Source organism: Entelurus aequoreus, linkage group LG11 (genome assembly GCF_033978785.1).
Source record: "Entelurus aequoreus isolate RoL-2023_Sb linkage group LG11, RoL_Eaeq_v1.1, whole genome shotgun sequence".
Lineage (NCBI taxonomy): Eukaryota > Metazoa > Chordata > Actinopteri > Syngnathiformes > Syngnathidae > Entelurus > Entelurus aequoreus.
Genome location: NC_084741.1, coordinates 41951512 through 41966153, shown reverse-complemented (window position 1 = coordinate 41966153; position 14642 = coordinate 41951512). Strand labels below are relative to the sequence as shown.

General features: G+C 39.4%; 1 protein-coding gene across 5 annotated transcripts in view; it reads left to right on the top strand.

Annotated features, from left to right (window-relative positions):
- myo9ab (myosin IXAb) overlaps positions 1–14642 on the top strand; it is a 195399-nt gene that overhangs the window by 74085 nt on the left and 106672 nt on the right. For all 5 annotated transcript variants that reach the window (XM_062063305.1, XM_062063308.1, XM_062063307.1 and 2 more), the window contains exons 3-4: positions 10452–10546; positions 12276–12338. In XM_062063305.1, coding sequence (XP_061919289.1) covers positions 10452–10546; positions 12276–12338 — 158 coding nt within the window. The remainder of the gene's footprint in view (positions 1–10451; positions 10547–12275; positions 12339–14642) is intronic.

Genomic DNA, 14642 nt, shown 5'->3' with positions numbered 1-14642 from the left:
CATCTTAAGAGCTCATTGTTAAGTGTTCAATTGTAATTTTGTTTACATTGTTTGTTTTCTATCGCGGTGTTGACATTTGCTTTCCTTTCTGCCTTGATAGCTGAGGGGATTGTAATCAGAGGAAGGTTATATTTTAAATAAAAATGTTTATATTTAATATATTTTTCTCTTTGTCTTTATTTTCGAGAGGTCATAACAAAATAATCAATAATTATCGATATCGACCGATATTAAAACACTTATATCGGGATACAGTTTTCAGCTATATGGCCCAGCTCTAGTTGTTAGTGTCATTGTTGTCTCCTTGTCTTTTCTGAATGTCCTCAATAAAAACGTCAAGTAGTTTACATAAAAGACAAAGTACTTAGTAAATAAAGTCATTTGTTTGCAGTGACATAAATCCGACACTGACACTGAGGGGTTTGACTTATGCTTTATTCCCATTTTGTCGTGTTTCCTTTTCCATTCCTATCCATCTTTGTCGGCGTTCTTCCACACCAAACTCCTCCAAGCAGGTCTTGCTTCGCGCACCACGAACAGAAAATAGGACCTTCCCCCGAAGTGTTCCCACAAAGCTGGAAGCATTCAATCGTTCGACCGATTGATTCATTGATCAGAAAAATGTGTTTTTGATGGTGAAATGTGGCCAAAGCTCGTAAACAGTAGACAGAGAGACTGGAAAAAGACACGCTGGCTGTTTAACTACTGCACGCAATGTTCAGCCAGTATATGAGGTCAATGGCACACTCGCTTTTCTCAGGGAAAAGAAAGGAGTGGTCTTTAAGAAATGTGAATAAAGTACACATTTTATTAAATAGTTGTAATTCGGGTCATGTCCAAGCACTTTATTCTTTCTTTGCAGTGTTTTTTAAATCAACAGTCTTAAAATGAAAAAACAATCTGTTACGAATTAGGGCTGTGAACCTTTGGACATCACACTGTAACGGTACAGTGGAGAAGGAGACGGCACGGAAGCAGGGACGTAGCTTAGCTTGAAGTGTATTTATTGGTACAAAGGAATGATGTGTGTAACTAATCCAAAAGTGTGTGGTGAGACTATGTGAAGTGATTAGCTGTTGAGTGTTACCGGGAGGTGTTGGAGGTGCGTGTTGAGACAGATACGGAAGTCCAGAAAGGGCAAAGGCTCGGAGGTCAAGTGATCAGGGGCTGGAGTGAGGCGTCATTGTACGGGGGCAGGCGAAAGGTCGAGATCCGGGAAGGCAGCAGGGAGTCCAAAGGGGATCCGGGGAGACGAGACACACAGCTCGAAACCAGGGAATGACGTGAAGCTGCAGGATGACGACACAGGACAAGACAAGGTGAACACACAGGAGTGGAGACACAGAAAGCAAGGAAGCACATAGGCGAGGAGAGCTAGAGACGTGTAGGGCTTACTGTACAGATACAAGTAGCTACGTTCTGGCACTGGAACGCAGGACACGCTGCCTTAAGAAGCGAGTGGAGTCCTCCTCAGCGTCAGGTGTGTTGATTCTCGATTGAGTGCAGTCGCGTGCAGGTGTGGCCGCAGCAGGAGAGGAATGCCCGTGGGAGTGTCCAGCGATGCGCTCAGAGGAGCGCACAGCTGAAGGTGCGGCGGCAGTAGCTTGAGCCGTAACACACATGATTCGATTCTTGGGGGTAATGATTCAATTAAGAATCGATTCTTGATTGAAAATCAATATTTTTTCACTAACATCGGGTGCCAGTTCTATGATTAACTACATAAAATAGATAAACCGCTCTGATGCATTTCTGTATTACTTAAAGGGGAACTGCGCTTTTTTCTGCAATTTCACCTATCGTTCACAATCATTATGAGAGACAAGAGGACATAAAGTTCTTGTTTTTTGCACTCTTAACATAAAAATCGGCTGGTTCTAGGTAGCTAGCAATGTAGCTAAAGGGAGCAAGCAATTCTACCTCTAAATCCCTTTAAAAATGCATTCATAAACCGTCAACAATACGTAATTTATGTTCCGTAACCTGTATAATAACCAAACTATAGCAACATTTTTATTGTAAGAGCGAACACTGAGGAACTCTTTTTCTAGCGTAGTAACACATCGGCATGCTTCAGTATTAGCCGTAAAAGCTAACTACGGCAAGAGATAAGCTAGCTACTACGTCAGTACGAAACCCGTTTAAATTTGTAATACACAACCCAATGTGATAGATCACCAATCTGTACTGAGTGAAAAACATGAACAATCCTATTACAGTAGCTGTAAAGTATTAGCCCACATTTCATGTTTTGTTTGTACACAGCTAGCCACACAGCGTATGTTTTGTAGTCGTAATAACACACATGACGTTTCATGAACAATATTAAAGTGACTCATTCGATGGTCTCTTTGGTGCAGCTGGACGTGGAATTTTTTCTGGTTTATTTGGGGAAGCACTCCATTTCTGTAGAAATAGCTTGGTTTCAAGTTCCACATTTTGCAGCTGCGATTCACTTTCACCTCACTCTCTCGGCTTCCGCCTGCTTCAACGTCTCACCCTTCCTTTGTGCTCCCTTCTAGAAGCAGCACTTCATCCTCTATATATTTAGCTTCAAAAGATAAGGTTGTAAATCCTCATTTGTCCAAAAATAGTCATCTTCGTTGTCTGTTACCAAGTCTGCCATGATTACAACACACTCGCGTTTGTTTCTGGAATTAGGACATACATTTGTTGCCCGAAGTCGAAAGTGCGCTGCTATAGGAACAGAACTCAATGCGCGGAGAAACTACGGTAAATATTGTACATATTACATATTGTTATGAATTGACTAGCTTTATTTCTGAATGTCCTTAAAAAAACATAGTGCTCCTGTAACTGATAAATAGACCAAAATCTAATGTCTATTGTAGAGGACGCTGTTCCTCCGGAATATACAAATTAACCCCCCCCGCACCTGACTATAAGCCGCACCAGCTAAATTTAGGGGAAAATACAGATTGCTCCATATATAAGCCGCACCCGACTATAAGCCGCAGGTTTTTGATGTGTAATTACCGTAGTATATAGGGGTTCCTGATACCACAGAGGGGATTGTCGGGACAGAGATGACTGTTTGGGAACGCAAAGCGTCCCATTTATTAACAATAAATCTTTCAATCATTCAATCAAACTTTCACATCTTTGACATGGCGAACAGCATTCGTGCAGAGTACAAATAATACAACGGTGCAAAGTAATACAAAGTGCTCGCCTGTACGTTATCAAAATAACCAAATAAAGTCAGTCTTTAATCATTGTGTCATCGTCTTCCTCCTGCGTACTAAAACCACCGAAATCCTCTTCGTCGGTGTCGGAGAACAACAGGCCGTAAATAAGCCGCACCGTTGTATAAGCCGCAGGGACCAGAACGAGGGGAAAAAGTAGCGGCTTATAGTCCGGAAATTACGGTATATACTCTACCGTTCAAAAGTTTGGGGTCACATTGAAATGTCCTTATTTTTGAAGGAAAAGCACTGTACTTTTCAATGAAGATAACTTTAAACTAGTCTTAACTTTAAAGAAATACACTCTATACATTGCTAATGTGGTAAATGACTATTCTAGCTGCAAATGTCTGGTTTTTGGTGCAATATCTACATAGGTGTATAGAGGCCCATTTCCAGCAACTATCACTCCAGTGTTCTAATGGTACAATGTGTTTGCTCATTGGCTCAGAAGGCTAATTGATGATTAGAAAACCCTTGTTCAATCATGTTCACACATCTGAAAACAGTTTAGCTCGTTACAGAAGCTACAAAACTGAACTTCCTTTGAGCAGATTGAGTTTCTGGAGCATCACATTTGTGGGGTCAATTAAACGCTCAAAATGGCCAGAAAAAGAGAACTTTCATCTGAAACTCGACAGTCTATTCTTGTTCTTAGAAATGAAGGCTATTCCACAAAATTGTTTGGGTGACCCCAAACTTTTGAACGGTAGTGTGTATATATATATATATATATATATATATATATATATATATATATATATATATATATATATATATATATATATATATATATATATATATATATATATATATATATATATATATATATATATATATATATGTATATATATATGTATATATATATATATATATATATATATATATATGTATATATATATATATATATATGTATATATATATATATATATATGTATATATATATATATATATATGTATATATATATGTATATATATATATATATATATGTATATATATATATATATATATGTATATATATATATATATATATATATATATACATATATATATATATATACATATATATGTATATATATATACGTATATATATATATATATATATATGTATATATATATATATATATATGTATATATATATATATATATATGTATATATATATATATATATATATACGTATATATATATACATATATATGTATATATATATATATATGTATATATATATATATATATATATATATATAGTACAGTACACAGTAATGAAAACACAGTTGATCTACTAACTGTACTGTACTTGCTGCTTACTTAAAAAAAAACAAAAAAACACTTATCTTTCACTATTTGAGTAGCCTTTGTTCTGCCATTTGAGTACTGGCGAGCGATCTCTGAATCCGGGAACATGTCCTTCACGGATTTGTTGAAAACATCCACAAATGAGAGCGGGATGTTGCTTGCAGCTATCAACATAGCCATCTTTGTCTCGGGCCGTGACTCTTCTTCGTTCTTCTGCTTCGTCTCTGTTATGTTTTTGGACATTACTACTTGCCGTAGTTTTGAAGTAATGCATGATGGGAATCCGGATGTTGTGTGTCAGTGTATTAACGCACCGGCTGGAATAAACACACGCTGAGAAATAGCTTCGTGCCTTCCTACTTTATGGGTTATGGATAAACCTATGGATAACGGAGACATATATAATAGTCTCCTTTTCAGGTGAGAGACGACGCTAAAGGCAGTGCCTTTAAGGCACGCCCCCAATATAGTTGTCCGGCTGGAAATCGGGAGAAATTCGGGAGAATGGTTTTCCTGGGAGATTTTCGGGAGAGGCACTGAAATTCGGGAGTCTCCCGGAAAATTCGGGAGGGTTGGCAAGTATGCCTCATGTATTTTTTGGTTTTGTTAAAATACACATTTACCAAAGTATTGTTTTGCTCCCCAGCCCCCGCTTTTTAAATCTAAAAATTGTTTTGCAAAAAAAAAAAGTTTAAACACCACGAAACGCTAACAAAGCTAAGCTAGCAATGGCCTACTTGGCAGTCTTCCACCTGTGTTTCCAAATGTAGGTCATCTTCAGTTTTTTTTGCTAGCTGATGGCAAAACATTGCTGCTGCACTGGAAGGGAAGCAAACACAAAGGTTTTGGCTTTTATGCTGATTTTACCCCCCGCTAACAGGAAGATCCTGACATGCTAATTAACAGACTAGCTCCCGCCTCGCTCCGGTCTTCTGCCTTTCCGCTTAACAAGCTAAATCTGGCTCGGAAATAGCTACACGGCTTGTTTCCTCAGAGGCTGAGGAAAGAGATGGGACTTCTTTTTTTAGCATACGGCTGAGGAAGAAACAAGTGGCTAATGTATTATGATGGCGTGGAAGAACCGGGGGGTATTAGAAGCATGCATTAGCATCGTGTTATCATGTCGCACAGCCAGAGGGGCAACAAAATTGCTCGAACATGCAATCTAACGTGCAGCTAAGTGTTGCATCGCTAACTTGACCTGTTTAGCACAAATGAGCTATTGCCACTTCCATATGGCACCATGGGCTATGTAAATAATGTCCACCATTTAAAGCCTGGACGATTACAACTCTCTTTATCTCTGACGTCGACATAAGCGGTTGTTGACATGTTTTTTTTCCAAATAATTTTACTTGGAATTGGTGTTTTCAGATGATATTGTAGCGACAGGACTATTGTGTGTGGTTCTGGGCGGTGGCGTTTGCCTGTTAGAGCCATTTCAAGAGAAGAAGAGTTATCAAGCTTCGATGGCCGCTTGGAAGTGTGATGTGCGTCCTGCTGGAAACTGTTTTATAGACGCCAGGAATCTGCTTCATTCCGCCAACATTACAATATTTGTAGTCATATCTAACCTTTGCTGCGCTAATTTCTTATTATGTCTTGATCACAGAACGACTAGACCAGAGATGTCCAAAGTACGGCCCGCGGGCCAGATTCCTAATTAAACTTGTGTTCCCTGTGGCCCCGCGGGATGCCTCCAACTTCCATCCATTCTCTACCGCTTGTCCCTTGCAGGGTCGCGGGGGGTGCTGGAGCCTATCCCAGCTGCACACTTAATTTTAAAAATCTGACAGTATAGTATAATTGATGCAACTTTGCCGCCATCTTGTGGACATTGTGAGTACCGTATTTTTCGGACTATATGTCGCAGTTTTTTTTCATAGTTTGGTGCGACTTATACTCAGGAGCGACTTATGTGTGAAATTATTAACACATTACCGTAAAATATCAAATAATATTATTTAGCTCATTCACGTAAGAGACTAGACGTATAAGATTTCATCGGATTTAGCGATTAGGAGTGACAGATTGTTTGGTAAACGTATAGCATGTTCTATATGTTATAGTTATTTGAATGACTCTTACCATAATATATTACGTTAACATACCAGGCACGTTCTCAGTTAGTTATTTATGCGTCATATAAAGTACACTTATTCAGCCTGTTGTTCACTATTCTTTATTTATTTTAAATTGCCTTTCAAATGTCTATTCTTGGTGTTGGGTTTTATCAAATAAACTTCCCCAAAAAATGCGACTTATACTCAAGTGTTTTTTTCCTTCTTTATTATTCATTTTCGGCTGATGCGACGTTTACTCCGGAGCGACTTATAATCCGAAAAATACGGTAGTGTTGTTTTGCTACGTCATCTTAGTGACATCATGCACAAAAGTGCACTAATAGCTTGTTTTAAAATGTCTCTGACAATCTTGCACTTTCTGTTTTGGAAATTACATGAATTGCTTAATAACTGTTTAATTGTGATTTCCCTCTCTGCATGAAAGTTTAAAATGAGCGTATATTAATGCAGTATGAACAAGAATGTTTTAATGTAGACACATAGAATCATCATACTGCTGTGATTATATGCATCAAGTGTTCATTCAAGGCTAAGGCAAAATATCGAGATATATATCGTGTATCGTGATATGGCCCAAAAATATCGAGATATTAATAAAAGGCCATATCGCCCAGCCCTAAGTGAGAGTATTTTTTAAAATTCTTTAATGAACAAAAAAAAGTGGGGGCTGGTGCTTGAGCAGTGGTTATTACCATCTACTTGACTAATTATTTTTCTTGTAAATATTAATTACTGGTATCATATGTGTATCTGCTGATGTAGTTCTGTTGATGTAATAAAAAGGGATGATACACATCAAAAACAAATATCGGTGCTGATAATCGGACTGGCCAATAATCAGATCTTTATCAGAGACACACACACACACACACACACACACACACACACACACACACACACACACACACACACACACACACACACTCACATCCATGGTGTGTTTTCCTATGCTGTGGTCTCAGCAGGCTCTGACCGCAAAGTAGTTTACCACTAAATCACCCCGACTTTGTGGGCATGCTCATTAATCTCCTGCACGCCGTTCATGGAAAGCACGTATACACACACACACACACACACACACACACACACACACACACACACACACACACACACACACACACACACACACACACACACACACACACACACACACACACACACACACACACACACACAAAATAACCCTAAGAAGGAACAGCCTCCCCTTTCTCATCTCCATCAAGTAGAAATAATCAGTTCCAGGGTGAAACTGTGTCCATGGTAAAAGCTTTATGACGCGTACAGGCAACGTTTGAAGTCACATGCTAACTTGCTAAGTGTCACACAAGTGTAAAAAGAAGCGAGGTGGGGCATGACAGTGAGTTAGCAGACTGAATCTTTCATCTTTGAATCTATACTGTATGTTCTTATAATATTAAAACGAGTCCTCGAATGAATCTGAGAAGGATATGTCTTCTCTTACATTTTTAATTTGTATTACTTTTTTATACTCCTCTCTCACTTCATGTGACTTGGCTTCCTGTCCTCTGGTGTCGTTCTGCTCACTCTGTCTCTTGTCATCTCTCGCTCTTTTTTGTTTCATCTCTCTTTCTCGGTCTTTGCTGCTTCTTTCATCTCCTCTGCCGTAAGCAGACACGGTGGGGCCCAACGCGTCCCTAATGAGAACCTCAATGTGTCCTCTAATGATGGATGTGGAGCTGTGTGTGTGTTTGTGTGTGTGTGTGTGTGTGTGTGTGTGTGTGTGTGTGTGTGTGTGTGTGTGTGTGTGTGTGTGTGTGTGAGGAATTTGTCAGTGTGGTGCGTGGCTGACTTGTGGGCCCCCTGGTGAGCCTCCTGACCCGGGTTACAACGTTGACTGTGAGCTATTGAGGTGCCCAGAGTGTGTGTATTGTACCATGTGACATCATCACTGTGCCATAAAGTTAAGTGTTTTTTAACTTTGATTTAACGTTAAGTCTTGGATGTTGCAGAAATAATGGTCATGATTTATTATGAAACGTTGGACCGGAGGGTCAGCCACTTCACTATCATCCGTCATTGCAGATATTAGACATTAATATCTCACTGTAATGTACGTCCGAAGGAGTTGCCGCTGGAGTACCCAGCATGCATTGTGCGCACTTTGTAAATAACAGTTCAAGTTACGTGTTTGTTGTTAGCGTTTTGTCGTCGTTTCCAACATAGAATGGTACTTCATCGTCGTGTGTTAGCTTAAAGGCCTACTGAAATGCGATTTTCTTATTTAAACGGGGATAGCAGGTCCATTTTATGTGTCATACTTGATCATTTCGCGATATTGCCATATTTTTGCTGAAAGGATTTAGTAGAGAACATCGACGATAAAGTTCGCAACTTTTGGTCGCTGATCAAAAAGCCTTGCCTGTACCGGAAGTAGCGTGACGTCACAGGTTGTGGAGCTCCTCACATCTGCACATTGTTTACAATCATGGCCACCAGCAGCGAGAGAAATTCGGACCGAGAAAGAGACGATTTCCCCATTAATTTGAGCGAGGATGAAAGATTCGTGGATGAGGAAAGTGAGAGTGAAGGACTAGAGGGCAGTGGAAGTGATTCAGATAGGGAAGATGCTGTGAAAAGGGTGGGTGGGACCTGATATTCAGCTGGGAATGAGTAAAACAGTAAATAAACACAAGACGTATATATACTCTATTAGCCACAACACAACCAGGCTTACATTTAATATGCCACAAATTAATCCCGCATAACAAACACCTCCCCCCTCCCGTCCATATAACCCGCCAATACAAATCAAACACCCGCACAACACACTCAATCCCACAGCCCAAAGTACTGTTCACCTCCGCAAAGTTCATACAGCACATATATTTACCCAAAGTCCCCAAAGTTACATAAGTGAGATGCACATAGCGGCACGCACGTACGGGCAAGCGATCAAATGTTTGGAAGCCGCAGCTGCGTACGTACTTGCGGTACCGCGTCTGTGTATCCAACTCAAAGTTCTCCTGGTAAGAGTCTCTATTGTCCCAGTTCTCCACAGGCCAATGGTAAAGCTTGACTGACGGCTACGTGTTTGTGTTGCTGCAGCCGGCCGCTAATACACCGCTTCCCACCTACAGCTTTCTTCTTTGTTGTCTCCATTGTTCATTAAACAAATTGCAAAAGATTCACCAACACAGATGTCCAGAATACTGTGGAATTTTGCGATGAAAACAGACGACTTAATAGCTGGCCACAATGGTGTCCCAAAATGTCCGCTACAATCCGTGACGTCACGCGCAGACGTCATCATACCGAGACGTTTTCAGCAGGATATTTCGCGGGAAATTTAAAATTGCACTTTACTAATCTAACCCGGCCGTATTGGCATGTGTTGCAATGTTAAGATTTCATCATTGATATATAAACTATCAGACTGCGTGGTCGGTAGTAGTAGGTTTCAGTAGGCCTTTAACTGTTGAAAGGTTATTTTCGGTTTGTAAGTTGTGCTGTCTGATTGTATTTGTACAAAAATCAATCATTCCCCAAATTTAGTTTGATAGCTTGTGGTTTATTAAAAGGTAAAACTGCATTACAGCTAAGGGATGAGTACTGTTCACATTTGAACCAATACGGCACCAATTACTTTTGTACTCTAAACTGATAATTAATGTAAATTGTTGTTAGTCTATATGTGCCCTTTGATGGTCTGGCAACCAATTCAGGTTGTACAAAGTCCGCTGCAATTGGTTCCTGCTCACCTGTGACCCTAACGAGGACAAGTACTGTAAAAAAAAAAAAAAAAAAAGGGGGGTGCCTGTTTTTATAATAAAGGCCTGAGAAAGCTGCTTCAGCTGCAAACCATCACTGACCTGACGATGCCGCTCTCTCTGTTTTCTTCTCAGGCTTTTGGGAACGCCAAGACGGCCCACAACAACAACTCCAGTCGCTTTGGCAAGTTCATTCAGGTCAACTACCAAGCCAGTGGCACTGTCAGAGGGTGAGACACACTAATGCACTGTGCGCTCAATACGACAATCATTTCTCATGCAAGCAAACCTCTGTCTTTCTATGATTCGGTTTTCTCCGAAAGTGTTTGCTCAAGTTTTGCCCCCGTTTTCGTATACCTTCTGTTAGCTACTTCTCTTTGTTTATAATGTCTATTTTCTATTTCCTGCTGGACCTACTCTCTATTTTATGCTGCTGCTGTCATATATACTGTATATACTGTAATATTGTACATGGTCATTGGTTTATATTGTATATGTTATAGACATAATATAATATATCTGTATATCAATTATTCTGTACACATATTATGTATATATTCGTATATATGTTAGATTTTTTTATAGCTATATTAGTCTATTTATACCTGCATTGTCCTTTCCATCCTTACACTTTCCATCATTGTAACGGAGCTACTGTGTTGAACAATTTCCCTTGTGGATCATTAAAGTTTGTCTAAGTCTAAGTTATCGTACGGTCAACCATTGCACGTGACAAACTAGCCCGAGTATCATTCCTCCTTTATAATCCTCACGGCGGGTTAAAACAAAAGGTGCCGAAAACTAGTGTCTTTTCGTGTCTTTCTCGCCATCATCATGTCAAAGTTGACCAACTTCTCGGTTTATGTCCACAACCTTCTACTATCCAGGTGAGAGGCATGATTTATAATCTAGAATTAACTTTTTTCAAATTAGAGGCGATGTAGCAGCTTACTGGCTCAATATGTCAATATAAACTAGTTAGCGCTTTGTGATAACAGTGTCACTAAAAGTACTTGGTCTGTGTTAGCGCTCATAATAACAATATTGCTAATAATTGGTTAATATTCAGGTCATGAGTTGTAAATGGAGTATTATTGGCGGTTTTTGGATGTTTTTTAATTAGCTAGATTGTTAGCCACCTCGTACTTGCCGTATTTTATGAGTTAGAATGCAAAAAAAAAAGAAAAACATACATGTTCTTGTCTTGCATAGATATTGTGAAAGATAGGCAACATTTAAAAATAAAATGCAGTTCCCCTTAAGTATCATTATTTAGTATTATTTTCAAGTACTAGGAGGGTGCTAAACATGTTACATAGCGAGAGCAAGCAGGAGCATGCATGCTAGATTGAAGCGACACCAAGAAGTACGTGCTTCGTTAAGAAGTGTAGATGGAAGCGTGTTACAGCAGAAAGTAAGCAGATATTAACGAGTGTAGAGGGATGATAATATAACAGATGGCATAGAAGTGCAGGAGGGTGGATCGATTCATAAATTGATGCTATCATCAGTATATGATCAATACTCAAGTGATTGGGTTGATTTATTTATTATTTTAATATTTTATTTTTTTTGTTAATGTTTACGACTCTGGCGAGCATTACCTTGGAAACAGGAGGACATTGAGGGCAAAACAGATTTAAAAGAGTAAAAGATATTAGTTTTTTATTTTGTTTAGATGTTGTGTGCTATTTTCTTTGTTTTCCTAGAACAATTGCATGTAATAAAAATAATCAGGAAGTAGTTTAAATGTTGTCTTGACATTGTTAAACTGTCAGGAGCACTCATCATAAATAAATCAAAAAATCAAAAGTTGATGTGATCGGTATCGCTATTTGTATTGGAAGATCTCACTCATGGATTTATCGGTATCCGAATTGGGAAGCATAAAACCTTGATTGGAACATCTTTAATAGTAATACACACAAATTATTGTTGAGTGTGTGTGTGTTGTTTCAGGGCCTATGTGGAGAAGTACCTGCTGGAGAAATCCCGGTTGGTCTACCAGGAACACAATGAAAGGTAGAGTTACTTCCTGTTTGTGTCGCATGATTTTTTCAGGGGTGCCCAAAGTGGGACCTGGGGGCCAAATTAGTCGTATTGTATGGCTCGGCAAAGGGTGGCTTCCCAAATGTAAAACAGTTTCTTCCCCCAGGCTATCAATGTGATGAACGCTGTGAAATAACTGTAGCTAATCTGTCACTGTGAATGTACTAACTCATACTCACGTCATAATTGTTTTGCTATTCACCACTCCACTATTATTTATTAGCCTTGCATATATTAGTTATCTAAGTACTTGTTTATATTTTTAATATGTCCGTTGGCTTATTTTCACTATGGGCACTCCTGTCCTAGACCCTAGTGCAGGGCAATTCAAATACATTATGAAGAGGGCCACAGTTTCAAGAGCCCAAGGGCTCAAGGACCGGACATCAAAATTTGGATATTTGGTCAGAAAGTGCTTCCGCAGGTTATATTCCTTTGAGACTGTGTGTACTTATTTACAAAGTAAACATATCGGCGTTCACACTGCATTGTCATTCTCAATCCAGTGTGTGTGCAGCTGGACAGATAGTTAACAGCATGAAGAAACAGAAGTTCCAGAAATTTTTGTTGAGGATTAATGTTCTTTCTTTTGAATTGCTTCCTCAGTTTAATTTTTTTACACTTCTTTCATTTAGGTTTGTAAGAGTGAAAATCTAAACATAAAATAAACATGACAAAAGTGTATTTTACATAAAATAATTTAGTGTTGATACATTCACACAGTAAACTACAGATATTCACGCATATAGAAATTTAACAACACTCAATACATGTGGCTCATCACAATTAAACCTAAGGTGTTGTGTAAAGCTTTAAACGCCAGAGTTTCTCAGCCAAAAACAAATACAAAAGACATCATGAAGTCAGCAATTTCAATACATTCATACTTTGTTGTCCAGTCACTGTTAAAAGTCAGATTTTTCGAGATTTATTTAGATTTTCTTCAGGGTCGATAGTGCCATTTTTAGTTTGAATGAGTAGTCTTCTACTCACCTCTTTGCTGCTTCATCGTGACACATATGCCTCGCTGTTGCCACCTGCAGGGAGGCGGGAGTACTGCATACAAGAGTTTGAATGGTTTCATTAAAGGCCTACTGAAATGAAATGTTCTTATTTAAACGGGGATAGCAGGTCCATTCTATGTGTCATACTTGATCATTTCGCGATATTGCCATATTTTTGCTGAAAAGATTTAGTAGAGAACATCGCCGATAAAGTTCGCAACTTTTGGTCGCTGATAAAAAATCCTTGCCTGTACCGGAAGTAGCGTGACGTCACAGGTTGTGGAGCGCCTCACATCTGCACATTGTTTACAATCATGGCCACCAGCAGCGAGAGCGATTCGGACCGAGAAAGCGACGATTACCCCATTAATTTGAGCGAGGATGAAAGATTTGTGGATGAGGAAAGTGAGAGTGAAGGATTAGAGGGCAGTGGAAGCGATTCAGATAAGGAAGATGCTGTGAGAGGCGGGTGGGACCTGATATTCAGCTGGGAATGACTAAAACAGTAAATAAACACAAGACATATATATACTCTATTAGCCACAACACAACCAGGCTTATATTTAATATGCCACAAATTAATCCCGCATAACAAACACCTCCCCCCTCCCGTCCATATAACCCACCAATACAACTCAAACACCCACACAACACACTCAATCCCACAGCCCAAAGTACCGTTCACCTCCGTAAAGTTCATACAGCACATATATTTCCCCAAAGTTACGTACGTGACATGCACATAGCGGCACGCACGTACGGGCAAGCGATCAAATGTTTGGAGCCCATGCTGTGTACTCACGGTAGCGCGTCTGCTATCCAACTCAAAGTCTTCCTGGTTGTGTTGCTGCAGCCAGCCGCTAATACACCGATCCCACCTACAGCTTTCTTCTTTGCTGTCTCCATTGTTCATTAAAACAAATTGCAAAAGATTCACCAACACAGATGTCCAGAATACTGTGGAATTTTGCGATGAAAACAGACGACTTAATAGCTGGCCACAATGGTGTCCCAATATGTCCGCACAATCTGTGACGTCACGCGCAAACGTCATCATACCGAGACGTTTTCAGCAGAATATTTTGCGGGAAATTTAAAATTGCACTTTACTAATCGTAACCTAACCTAACCGTATTGGCATGTGTTGCAATGTTAAGATTTCATCATTGATATATAAACTATCAGACTGTGTGGTCGGCAGTAGTGGGTTTCAGTAGGCCTTTAAGCTTATTTGGGTGATGTTCGGCGGGCCAAATGAAAAGCTCTGGCCAGA